Below are 12,956 nucleotides of genomic sequence, written 5' to 3'. Positions count from 1 at the left end.
CTAATAAAAGAAAATTACCCAACTGCCCTTCCTCATTCAAATAACCTGGTTTCGCTCTTTTGTTCCGTGTGGTGTCACAACCTCCCTTATTCCTTTCTACCAGGAAAAGGATGCTCTCTCCAACATTTTTAGTTTTAATCATCGGAAAGGAGGAAGGAAAGGGCAGGAGCCCACGTGCTCATTTGTAAATCGGCTTTAAGGAGGGCGGTCATCAATAATCTGATTTTATTAGCTGATAGGAACATGTCATCTCACCAAAAACGAGAGCTCAAGGGCAGGAACTGACAAACGAGATCGGGAGTGTGGGAGGGGAGCAAAACATCACGGCAGCACAACTGAACTTCCTGGAGGAAATCACTTCCAGCTACCAGCGATCCCCCCAGGAATCCGTAAGGTGGTTGGATTTTAATACTATGGGCTTGTTTTTCAATCTTTTCTAATTACAGTTAGTCATAAATATGATGATTAGCAATAACAATGCAGCCTTTTCCCAGCTCCTCTGATTTCAAATTCCTCTTCAAATGGCTACAATTAATTACTCATATTTTCCATGCTGTCTTAGGCATTTGTAACTAACAGTTACTCTGGCATAGCATTAATGCTCACAAAAGTAGTCACTGGCACACTTTAACGAACAGCAGCGTGCAAAACGTTCCATGTTCGCTAAACGCTGGGCTACAAGTAACAATAGCTCTATGATTGCAAATACTCTTTTCCCGTTTCGGTTTTGTTTTCATGGCTTGTTTTTACCAGAGGCCTTTTTTTTCCTTTTATCTATTTATTTTCAACCGTTCTTAAGACAAACATGGATTGAATATCATCACGGATTTTCTGCTGGTAAAATCTTTTACAATGCAAACCAGTTTCCCTCTAGAGCGAGCAAAGCGGTTGGTTGGGATATTCAGAATAAACCCAGCAAACTCCAGAAAAAAAGTGTGTTTCAGACTCGCAGAGAGATGGGAGAAGGGAACACTTCCCTTTTCCCTATCCTGAAATGCAAGAATTTTCCGACACAGGGCACTGGCTGTGAGGATTGAGCAGGGTAAGAGGGTTTTTCTTGAGCAAAAAACAGTCTGAGCGCTTTACGTCAGCTCAGCGCAGCGCTGGTAGAGAGGCTGTGTGGGTCGAGTTTGGGATCTGCCAGCTGGGCTGCTCCTGCCTCCATCCTCGGCTGAGGCCATCGTATAAAACCTCCGGCCGTTCCCTCCGCTTTCACACCCCTCTCCGCTGCATCTGCTATTTCCACACGGAAAGGGGAGGGAGAAAAAGAAGTCGGCTTGGAATATGTAACGAAGCTTGAGAAAGAAAGACATAACGTGGTCTTTTCCCCATCTTTGAATTAACAAAGCAGATTTTGTGTAAATGAAAGTGGAAAAACCCCACGCCGGCGAGGGAGGCAGTGGGGGTAGGCAGCTCGCGTTACAAACGAGAGGTTTGTTTCACAGCCATTGTCACACAGCAGCTGATAAGCTGAACTATGGGAAAAAAACCCTACAGAGCCAATGATCTCCGAGATCAGAGTCTCTGTACCTCATACACGCAGCTAAATACGTGTACTGCCTGCATCTGCCATAGCAACATGGAGAGAACGAGGAATTAACTGCGTTAATACAAAAATTGAAAGGTCTCCTGTATGATCCAACAAACCACGCGAAACCTCTTTGGCATCAAAGCAACAGAAACGTAACAACAGCACAGAGAATTATTTCAGAGCAAATCATTGAAACCAGGTGATTTACCTGAGCTCGCACATCCCTGCTGGAGGGAATCCTGCAATGATGTCACAGAGTGAAGGACTAGATAAGAGAGGAGAGGAAAATCAGGGAACAATAAAAGGAGATGCCAAACCACAAACCAAACAGTAAGCAGGCTCAACAAACAGCAAAGCGCCTGTCTCGGCAAGGGCACGCTGCTCGTCTGAGTCAGTGGCATTAAGGGTACAACTGAGCCAGACTCTACTCTGGCCTCGTGGTATCAGTAGGTGTTAGGGTAAGAGAGAGCCAAAATAAAAGTGTAATTGCAACCCAGCATCCCCCCTTTAAAGCTTAGTTCTTCTAGCTCACCTCCTATGAAAGCAATTGATATTGTCCTAGGAACAATAACGATCCCCTACACAATCCTCAAAAACAGCACACAAGATTTTCCAGCTCTTTGGCCAAATTTTTTTGAGTTACATATCACATTCATGCCTACGTAATATCATCCTAACGAGGAGCTCGATAACTGCTGCTTATCAATTATGCATAAACGAATGCTTCATTGGTGAGCATCCCCAGCGCGTTCCCCTGGGGACTGGCTGGGCTGCGAGGTGGATGCTGCCATTCCCAGCACTGCCCCGACCCGCGCCGGGCGCAGGTCTCGCTTACTGCAAATTAAAAATACCCAACAAAGATTTCCTCCTCCTCAACTCAAACAACACAGTGGAATGTTAATTACCTTGTCCTTGTTGCTGCCCTTGTGCGGGCAGGACACACTGTCCCAGCTCACCATTCAACCAGAGCTGCATACGAATAAACGGTTCTCGGCCTTTTTGGGTCAGTTTGCTCCATGGCTTTGGCCTGGAGAGCATGTCACTGACACTTCCTTGGGACAGCCCCAACACCTGAAGTGAAGCAACCAAGAAGGGCACGTTAACACATTGGATGTGGGAGGGGAGGATTCAAGTCACTGGTTTCCTTTACCACTAATCCCTCAGGTCAGTGTTCTACGGACAATCAGCAAAACGACATCGGCACATGATCAATGGAAATACTTTTCTCCTGCCACGGTCTCCTTCTGGAGCGCGGGTTATTCCTGCAGGAACGCAACGGCAGCACAAACGCAGAAGGATGGTGCGAGATTTGCATGCTTTTCATATTTCATGTCAAACAGTTTCGTCAGTTCTAACAGGAAAAACACCGCGTCCAGGCACACCCAGGCAGATGAAACAGGCGGTGATTGGCATGGGTTTTGTTCTCAAACAGAAATAATTGGGACTTTTGAGACTAGGCCTCTATCTGGTGGATGTTTTTGGTCTGAATTACAATGATGTGTGTTTTCACCTGCAGCAGTGGCTGCTCCATGTAAGTAAATATTTAAGAATACAGCCGGCTGCGGCAAAGAGGGATTTCAGACAGGCAGAACACAATTACTTTTGCCTGAAATCCAGCACAGGTACAAGGTCAAAAATCATACCTAATGAAAGCTGCCACGAGATCTTTAACGACCCCAAGAGGTCAGGCTTTTCATTTCACATCTTAGCAAAAAGGTATGACCGTGATGCCAACTCCTATTATACCATTATGTTGATCCAATTCTTTCTATAAAGAAGAAGCACCAGATGTCCACAACTCCTCATAGCCTGGGAAGCGTGTCCTGGGGGGTTGGGGACCCGCCTGAAACCCGATGTGTTCAGTGCTTAAGGCCTCCAACGTGAAAACTTCAGAAGCCTTATCGTGCACGTGTATCTGTGATCAAACAGTGCTTAAAACGTCTGAAAGCACGTTAAGGTCCCAAGCACCACATCTGAAAAATGACTGTGAATTCTTGACTTGAGACTAAGGAGAGGGAGGGGATTTTCCGCGTGTTTGTTTAAACACCCTTGTGTGTCTCTCCAAATGTTAAAAAAAAAAAGGAAAAATGTTCTTGTGTCCACAATCTTCGCTTCTAACAAATATAAGACTCTCCACTCATGACAATGGTATTACTCAAATATTCCACGAATTCATTACATTAAGCATGAAACATTGAGCTTCAAAAACATTTGTTCCAGCTCCCAACGTTTCTGACTGCAGGGCCCGCTGCTGGCTACAGTGGGAGCTGGAGCCAATCCTGGTACAGAACCCTAAACAATTCACAAAATACAGAATTTACGCTTTCCTTTGTGAGCTTACTTTTTAAATACTAAACATAGGAAGCAACAACATTTTTCCATCAGACATATGTGGCATATTGCCTTCCGCTAAACCGAGCTCCGAACCAAGGTAAGGAGCCCCACGCACATTCATAATGCTGGTGTAACACGAGATTAACCGGTTCTTTACCTTTTCCCCAAAGATCCTTTGGCAGATGCCATTCTTTGCTAGCTTTTCTTTGACCTGCCGCGTTAGCTCTATCGTATCCACCTCCTGGTACATATAAATCTCATACTGCTCGGGTGTCAGTGGAGGAACCGAAGGTTTGGATGGCTTTGACAAAGACACGATAGGGGACGAAGGGAGGGGGCTATTCTGCGGTGTCTCACTGCGACTCGCCCCAGTCATGCTCAATTCAGAACTCTGCGAGTATGGAGATTCCGCGTTTGGCCACTCTTTCCAATACTCTGAAGAAGATGGTCCTTGGAGCTGGCTACGATCTGGCCTAGTCTGATTGCTGACCTTTTCTTTTCCACCACTGGCTTCCTCAACTTTTATATCTTCGGGAAGAGCTGTATTTCTTCTCTCATGCTGCACAGCGTTCCACCAATGGTCCTTCCATACACCACCACGTCCCAACTCATTTTTAACATGCCTCAACATACCCTGGGCAGAATCACTTATTCCATGAAGCTCTAACCCAGGCGCCTCCTGCGGCTCCTTTTTGAGCCCAGAGAGGTTCTGCAACGCAGAGATACTGGAATCAGTGACAGATGAATGTTTCTTCAGGGATATGGCCAAAGGAGAATAGCTGGAAACCGAAGACATTGCAGGTGTAGATACTAGTTTGGGGGACAGGATAGAAATGTCAGCTTGAGATAAAGGTGGTGTTTTTAAGGCAGGTTCAAGGGCAGCCTGCTGTGCCTCCATTTCCCGTCGGGCTTGTTGCAGAATGGATCGAATAGCATCGTCAGAATTGCCACTGCTAGATGCAGAAGGCGGCTGAGCCGGCTCAGCTATGAAAAACAACCAAAAGACTAAATGCAACAGAGGAACATGCTTTATATTCAACACGTGCTACTGTACACATTTCCCTGGCAGAAACAGGGCTGCAAATACATTTCTGGATGGGAGGGAGGAGTTCTCGCTAAGAGAAGACTTGCACAGTTCAAAATAAGGTAAGATTTCCAAAGTTCCCCACTGGAGAATTTTTAGAGTTGCCAAAGTGCTGGACATTTGCACGCACAGACTCAACGCACAAGTCAAGAACTGCTTGCACGTTTCCATCATTGTAAAAATTGTCAAATAAATGCCTTTGAAAATCAAGCCTTCACCTCTTCCTCCCCACCCCACGTGCTCAATAACATTTTATGGTTTGATTTACGAAGTTATTTAACCTTTCATTTCAAACTCCACAAATGAAGGATAATGCACATTCAGAACAGAACACAGCTGCTTCCCCTGGACAGACGGATAATACCCTCCCACCACGTAAGTAAGGTGAGTCCTTTTAGCTCCAAGAATGTAACACAGAATTGCAACAAAGCACGAACTTCATTAAGAGACCTCATTATTTCACCTGACAAGCTCAATGAGCTCCTGCTTCCTGTTGCCTTCCACGGTCCCAAATAGTGGAATAGAGAGCTCTACAAGAACCGGGTGGACACCTGGCCATTGCTCCCTGCCTTATCCCAAGCCCTGGGATGGAGCCCCAGGTGCCTTCGGGAGAGCTAACACCTAAATGCAGTGTTTCAGTGGGCAACAGGACTCCTGTGGGTGAGCAGGGAGCGGGATGTGGGTGGAGAATTATCTCTACAGAGCCAGGAGGTTGTTGCAATGGCATCTGTTTCCGTTTAACAGGACCACAGAGGTCCCCAGTGCCTGAGGACCAACTCTGAAAGCTGTTCTGCAAAGAGCAGGGAAAGGGAAGCACTGGGTAGTAACAGGGAACCCATCACTGCAAGCGTGGCCTCCAAGTGAAGGCAGGCTTGAAACACGCTACGTATTATTCTCCTGATTTTATGCCTCATCTGGATACGTTTCTGAATTTGCCTCCCTACATTCCTTCCTGACACACACTATAAAAGACATGAAAAGCTAAGAAATGGGAAAAAAGACAGGGGACCTCCTCTTCTCCTTTATCTGCTGGTTTCATAGGGAATTTTGAAGCCGAATTAATATCTGAAAGGAAGACTGAGATTCTCAGACGACACATGCTACTGATCAACGTGCTTGCACTTCCTTGCACACAGCCCACATTTTCCACTATGCAATGATTACTTGCTTTAAACTATATTCTTTAAATCACACGTTAACTAGTCGTTTATATTTTGCCATAAGTCTAACTTACTTTTCACTTGAAAGACAACTATCCCAAACTGTAAATCAGTATTTACTTTAATAGACAAGAAGGAATGCACAGTACTCGCTATCAGCATCAGCCCTTTAGCAGTGCTGAAAACTCCTTTAAAGTTCGGAGGGCTATGGAGTGGACAGAAATGTTAACTACATGACAGTACACCATGAGCTATTAAACTTGGCTTGGGTTAGAATGTTAAACTAATGACGGAAAGGAAATGATGTTTGGGTTTGCCACTTCATTCACTGAAAGCATTCTTCACCCCAAAACAAAGTTGACCTGCCAAGCCGTGACACACGTCACCTAACTTGGGATGTCTTATGGACAGAAACAACCCCACTAAACAAACAAACAAACAAATAAACAAAAAGCTCTTCAACCCTCTATTCAGGGCTTTAAGAATATAATTAATTGACCAGAAAGCTCAGGGTAATTGTTTTAATTAACTTCTGAAATAAAAGGAGTAAGAGACAAGCTGAGCCTGTACCTGTTTTCTGTACTTGCAGCTCCCTTTTGGCTTGTTCGAGAATGGATTTGATGGCTTCGTCAGAGCCAGTCTCTGTGGTTCGGATTCTTGTGGTTATGTTACCTGAAGAGGAAAACAAAACTAATGACACCAGGAAAACTTCTATTTATTTGGTTGCTTTTTTAACTCACAGACAGACCGCGCACACTGGTACCCGCCAACACGCCCTGACACTTTATACAGGACCTTTACCAACATTTACAACACCAAGAATGCATTTAATAAAAGAAAACTATCCTTGCTGTGCAAAAGCCTGCTCACTAGCTGCACTGAACGCTGACACCGTCAGAGGAAGGACTAAGGGCTCATCTGTTCCTTTTCCAGGGTATCGTATAGGTTATTGTTTCCCTTTTTGGTTTTTTTTTTTGGAGGGGGAGAGGAAATCGAAGGGAGAAGAACCAGAGGGGAGAGGAAGAAAGCGAAAAGCATAAGATCAGGAATCAACTTAAAAATAGCACCAGCTGCGAGGTGAAGTCAGATGAGCGTACATTCAGCCTCGGACAGAACGGAAGAGTAACCAGATGAAAACACACATGAAGAGAAATGGTCATTTAAACACAGCTCCCGTTTGAAGCACTCTCCAGCTATGAGCTCTTACTTGCTTGGTTGGGCTTGGTTTGGGTTTTTTTAACCACTAAGGGGAAGAAAAGGAGGGAACATGATGACTGTGAACGCTATTGCACCGAACTGCTTTGTTCATTAGGAGGTTACCATCGGTAAGTGAGCTAGATAATTTCTGGCTGGAGTCAAAACAACCACAGTCTTGGGGCAGCCGTGTTTGTTTTTCCTTCTTCCTCTCATCTGGCTGAACGAAAAATTCTGCAGCTAAGCTAAAATGAAGAATGCTTGTTCCCGTTCAGTGATAATTCATTGATCTGATGATCACTTATTGGTTATCTTTTGCATACTCCACACTGAAGTAAGCACTACACTAACTTAACAGCACACTAAAGCGTCTTTGTCAACACAAACTCCATGAGAAGAAAGCAGTAAATCTCGAGCAGAGGCAGCGTGCCCTTGGTGTTGGATTATATGTAATTGCGTGACTTCCTCCCTCCAAAATCACAAAAATAGCAAAGAGAGCATTTCAGTAGATCTGATGATCTTATAAAGCCACTTCTATCACTGATCTCCTTTTATCTGCGTACACAGTGAAGCTGGGAGTGGAAAAAGTATCCAAACAGGGTTATGTTAGTACAGCAGCAGCAGAATTAGCAAAAGCAAAATGTTCAGTCTAACCCATGGTTTGTTTTATACTTACTGTCTGTTTTTCTATCAGATTCCAGGCCAGAATCAAACTGCACAGTTTTAAGGAAACACACAGCTAAAGCACACTCCACTTCCTAGGCATCGACTGCAAAGAGAAACACCTGCCTGTGACGTACCTTCAGACCCATTTCTTCGTTTCGGTACTTCCTGAAATAGTCTGTTCAGGTTCTGGCCTGGATTCTCTGTTGAAAAACAAGTTTGGTAAGAACAAAACAATCAGGGGATGGTTGCTCTGACATCACGGGCTGTGAGATGAGAAGCTAGCAGCCTGTCCCTGCGGGCGAGGGCTTGCGCTGTCCTCGCCCCTCGAGCTCGGTCGGAGCTAGAGGAGCCGGCTACTTTGGAAGAAGCAAGGCTGGCTGATTTGTTAATAAAGATTACAGCTACGTTCGGAAAGGAGATTAGAGAGATATAAATAAATGTCTAGAGATACCAAAAATGAAGAGGTTAAAGATGGGCAGATAATCCCCTCAAGTACAATCATCAAAAGGAAGAACAGATTATAAATCTAACAGCGTGCACTTTCAATTAAACAACATCTAGGAAAATCCTGCCTGTCCTTTCCAATATTTCTCGACTGTAAACAACTTACTTTTCAGTTTCTCTAAATGTAAATCTCAGTCTTTGCTGAAGATGAATCACAATGAAACGCATGTTATTTCTCACAATCACTGCAGCTGCAGAGCTGCTTTAAATGCGGATTGTTTTTTAAGTACTCATCTCACGCATTACCTACGATTTTTTGTCAAAACAATTTTGGGAAAAAAATTATCACACAAGACCCAACAGAAGTCTGGTCTCACTAAACAAACTCGAATGAAAGTTCTCAAGTATTTCTGAGGGCTGGTTCCCTTCGTAGCTACCGATTCTTTTCCCTGTGCATTTAGCTCTGACCCGGAGCTATTGGGGAGTGTGGGATGTGAGCGTCCCTGCTGCTCGCTCCTGCTGACAAACACAAGTCAGCGGCTAAAAAAAGCGTAAGCAAAGATACTAACCTGCTGGAGTGCTGAGCAGCAGTGAGGAAGCTGTACTTTCTGTACCTGATGTCTGATCCGGGCAAAATCAGCAGCAACGCACAATGGCCCCGTGTGGGGAAGCTTCCAATTTGCACCATTTGGAACTAAGAGTAAAATAGGGCCAAGAGCCTTGGCCGGCGAGCGCTTACCTCTTTGTCTACCCTGGATGCTGCGAAGAGCCAAGATGTTCTGTTCGTCCGAGAGGAACTGCTTCATCTTATGAAATGGCTCCTTGCCTCTCACAGTCAGTTTATTCCATGGCTTTGGCCGGGCTAGTATCTCGCTCACAGACCCTTGCGACAGTCCCAACACATAATGTCCAAATATCCGCTGTCCAATATTGTGCTTGATCAACTGCTCTTTCACCTGACGTGCAATTTCGGCCGTGTCTATCTCCTCGCCTTCGGAGATGCTCCCAGCACTTTCTGACTGGCTGGGAGATGGGGCCATGCCATTTACATCCGGGCTTTGTTGTAATGGACTTTGGGAAGATATGGAGTTTGTGCTGTAAGGACCTGTTGAGAAAATCATGCTTGTGCTTCCTGCTTCCTGCATTGCCTTGGAGTAGAAGGACTGCATTAGCTGGCGCTGGAGGAGAGAGTTTAGTGCAAATTTTCCTGTGGAGGCCAGGGGTAAGCTGGGGCTCGCCAGGGATGAGCTGAAAAAGTCTTGACTTAAACCCGTTGGTGAGAACTGGTGTGTACCATTAGTATTGGAAGCCTGCTCCCCCGCGTTGCGGAGCAACTGAGAAGGAGGGGAGGCCGGCAAGGTTGCAGGACGCTGACTCTCAGGCTGGTCTTTCCCTTTTCTCCTGGCTGACCCTACAAGGAAGGTCAAACATAATGCATTATGGGGGGTCAAGGAGGGAAAAACCAAGATAAAAAAATGCAAAGTTTGCCCCGCAAAGGGAAAAAGTGCAGATTTACAAGGGCCAATGATGTGGCAGGGGGAGTTTTGGTTTTGGTTTGGTTTTGGTTTCTTTTTCTTTTTCTTTTTTTTTTCTTCGTTTTCCATAATTGAAATTTTCATAAGCCAAACAAGGCCCCCAAAACAAACAACATGCATTTCATGTTTGCACCTTTCTTGTATGTTGCAGCCTGGAGAATCCCCCTTACAAACATCAAAACTAGAACAATGACACGAAGTGCAGTTATACATTTAAATAAATGCAGTTACAGACAGCAAGTCTCTCTTGTCTCGCATTCAAGACATTTCTCATTGGACCTGACTGAACCCAAATGCAGCAAACATTTACATTTTGGAACAAACCAATTTGAATAAAGGAATCGCCATTAGGTGGATGCACCAAGATCACTCAGTTAGAGCCATAAACCGCTTCAGAATTCAGTAATCCCAGTGCCAGTGGCAACTTTTAGCTTTCATCCAGCTGCAAAACCTATAAGCGTTCAAGTATCTGGAAATTCCATGACTTGCCATTTGAAAAATGTGCACGCAAGAGGTAAAAAAGCCCACATCAGGAAAGCCAAACGGCAAACACACTTCACTAAAATGACAGTATGTTGTTTTTCCAAGCTGACCTGCTGGTAGTCTATCTCCATGTATCAGACAGGAAGATTATTGTGTTCTGCATGCAAACACTGTGCATAACATTGTGTGCGGGGGAAGAGACTTCTGGTGCCACGGGTGAATTTGTTCCCAAAACAGAAGACAGCCTCAAACGCTACCACTCCGTACATCTCGTAACGCCCCTCCTTCCTAACCTTTTTAAAGACTCTCTGTGGTCTCCAAGTTTTATTTTATTATCCAGCCTATAAAACTGCAGAAATCAAACATTATTCAGTGGTCCTGATGCCTCTTAATCATCCTGCCATGCATTAGCTCAGACACTCATCTCTCACTCAGCCCTCCCTCCCTTGACACGACAGCAAACGAACCAGAATAGCCGAAAACCACGTCAACCTACCACTCAGGTCACTGTTTGTGATACGCAGCGTGGCGTTCTCAGACTGCAAGGAGCGGTTCTTCTCCAGCAGCAGCACCTCCAGCGGTTTAGATGCATCCTAAGGAAAATCAAAGTGGGAGGTTTGTTTCTGAAAGCATTAAGAGTCTCACTCAGGCACTAAAAACGATTTCAGAAGAAGAAAACAAGTGCTCATCTCTGTTCTGAATGCAGCTAGGGAATTTGCCATGCATATATTTGCAGGAATCACTCAGCGCTCCTACGTGAGCCATAGAAGGGATTCACTGTTTAATTTTCACTGTAAATCATTCATCAATTCTGCATTATTTTGAAATGTGTAACGGAACATTCTCTTAATCCTACTTATTTTAAAATGGTACTGGCAAGCTCTCCATTTAAAAGCCGTAGACTTCTTTTAATCTAATTAAAGTATGAGCTAAGATGATATTATTTCTTCTAGGTCAACTGGCCCAAGTTAAGCATTTCCTTGAAATGCTGCATTTTAGCATAAGCAGTTTGTTCAAAAATAGCATCGGCCACAGAAATCTGCCATCCACCTTCCACTAAACAGCTAATCCTTGATGATAAAGAAGCATACTGAAAATTAACCCCAGAGTATCGATATTCAGCTCAGATTTCAGAAGCAGGAATTTAATACGTAAACTTCAAACCTAAGTTTACTGGAATAGCAAAGGATTCTCCTGCTTTCTTAGGGAGACTTTGCTTTTGAGAACATTATTTTCAAGGCTAACAAAGACTAAAAATGCTAAACCCTTGCTCAGTCTCCCGCCACCACGCACATCTCGACGTGGCTGTGCACGGACTTTAAGAGCCGCAGCTTCGCAGCACTCTGATCACCCCCTCTCGCACAGCTGAAACCTCAGCCTTTGTCCTTGACCACTTAATAGGAATTAACAGGTAAAAATAGTTCAGTTCAGCTTTTTTTACACGAGAAAACATCAGGAAAACATGCCTATGCCTCAACATCAACAGGAAATCAGCCATGCCAACACCAACAAATTGCAAGGCAGAATTTATGTTTGTTAACTGAACTGCTGAAGTAACAAAGAAGAGAGAAGTGGGTTCAGTACCTGCGCACCAGAGCTTTCGGAGGGTGCAAACTCCATGGATTTCAATATACTGTGGAAGGCAGAAAAGACATTATTTTCTTTCTTCTTTTCACAACAACGGTGCTAATGAGCATTAACATTATCATCTCCTCCTCTCCAGCCACATCACAAATAATAACAACCCTCCGTGCAGTAACACAGTCTCATAATGAATATAGAATAACTATAGTTACTGGATAGGAACATTTTCTCGAGCGTCGTCTAAATAATTCCATATGCAATCCCACCAGGCCAGTTTAAAGTGTAAATTTAAAGGTTAATAAGGATATAACATTTTAAGCTGTCAGAAGCAATATAAATTTATTGGTGAAGCTTGAAGGGAATGAAAAAGTTGTGGCAAAGCAAGAAAACATGGGTACCTCCCCCAGTTACAGCGCTCTGTACAACGCACATCACCTCACACATCACGCAAAACATGCACAAATAATCTCCCTGACCAAGATACCACCGGCTAAAAGGCAGTTTGTCATTTTAATAACCTTCTGGCTCTGTGGCAAAGGGAAGACACAACGGCACGATATTTCTTAAGGAACCTGAAAGATCCAAATATTTATAAGAACATTAAGAGCAGGATCCGATAGTCTCACTGTCAATATTTTATATAAATACTGAGCGGTCAGAGGACGTCTCCCTTCAAAGCCTTTCAGTCAGAGCTGTATCGGCTGGCAAACAAGAATCTTGCAGGAATACAAACTTATCGCTGTGCTCTGTCTTATCAATTTCTTTCAATCCACCTGCTGCAGGAAGGACGTGAAGTCCTATGACTGAAGCAATGAATGATTTCAGCTTCTCATTGTTTAAAGGCTACAGTCATTTATTGAAGAAAAACAAACAGATAAACAGCTACAGATAGTGTTTATGAAGTGTTTTGCATGCATAAAGCATCCGGAACTTTGTGAGGC

The 12,956-nt window shown here is 44.2% G+C and overlaps 1 protein-coding gene across 7 annotated transcripts in view; it reads right to left on the bottom strand.

The window, feature by feature from the left end:
• The window catches only part of CUX1 (cut like homeobox 1), a 253,548-nt gene that overhangs the window by 59,127 nt on the left and 181,465 nt on the right, over nucleotides 1-12,956 (bottom strand). The window contains exons 13-20 of one of the 7 annotated variants that reach the window (XM_054085410.1): nucleotides 12,016-12,064; nucleotides 10,928-11,024; nucleotides 9,153-9,824; nucleotides 8,104-8,169; nucleotides 6,680-6,781; nucleotides 4,023-4,849; nucleotides 2,437-2,602; nucleotides 1,740-1,796 (exon numbers count right to left, since the gene is read on the bottom strand). In XM_054085410.1, coding sequence (XP_053941385.1) covers nucleotides 1,740-1,796; nucleotides 2,437-2,602; nucleotides 4,023-4,849; nucleotides 6,680-6,781; nucleotides 8,104-8,169; nucleotides 9,153-9,824; nucleotides 10,928-11,024; nucleotides 12,016-12,064 — 2,036 coding nt within the window. The remainder of the gene's footprint in view (nucleotides 1-1,739; nucleotides 1,797-2,436; nucleotides 2,603-4,022; nucleotides 4,850-6,679; nucleotides 6,782-8,103; nucleotides 8,170-9,152; nucleotides 9,825-10,927; nucleotides 11,025-12,015; nucleotides 12,065-12,956) is intronic. The other 6 variants (XM_054085411.1, XM_054085412.1, XM_054085413.1 and 3 more) reach the window with 6 other exon arrangements.

This window comes from Cuculus canorus, chromosome 20 (genome assembly GCF_017976375.1).
Source record: "Cuculus canorus isolate bCucCan1 chromosome 20, bCucCan1.pri, whole genome shotgun sequence".
Lineage (NCBI taxonomy): Eukaryota > Metazoa > Chordata > Aves > Cuculiformes > Cuculidae > Cuculus > Cuculus canorus.
The sequence above is the reverse complement of the archived record's forward strand: the minus strand, read 5'-3'. Positions and strand labels throughout refer to the sequence as shown.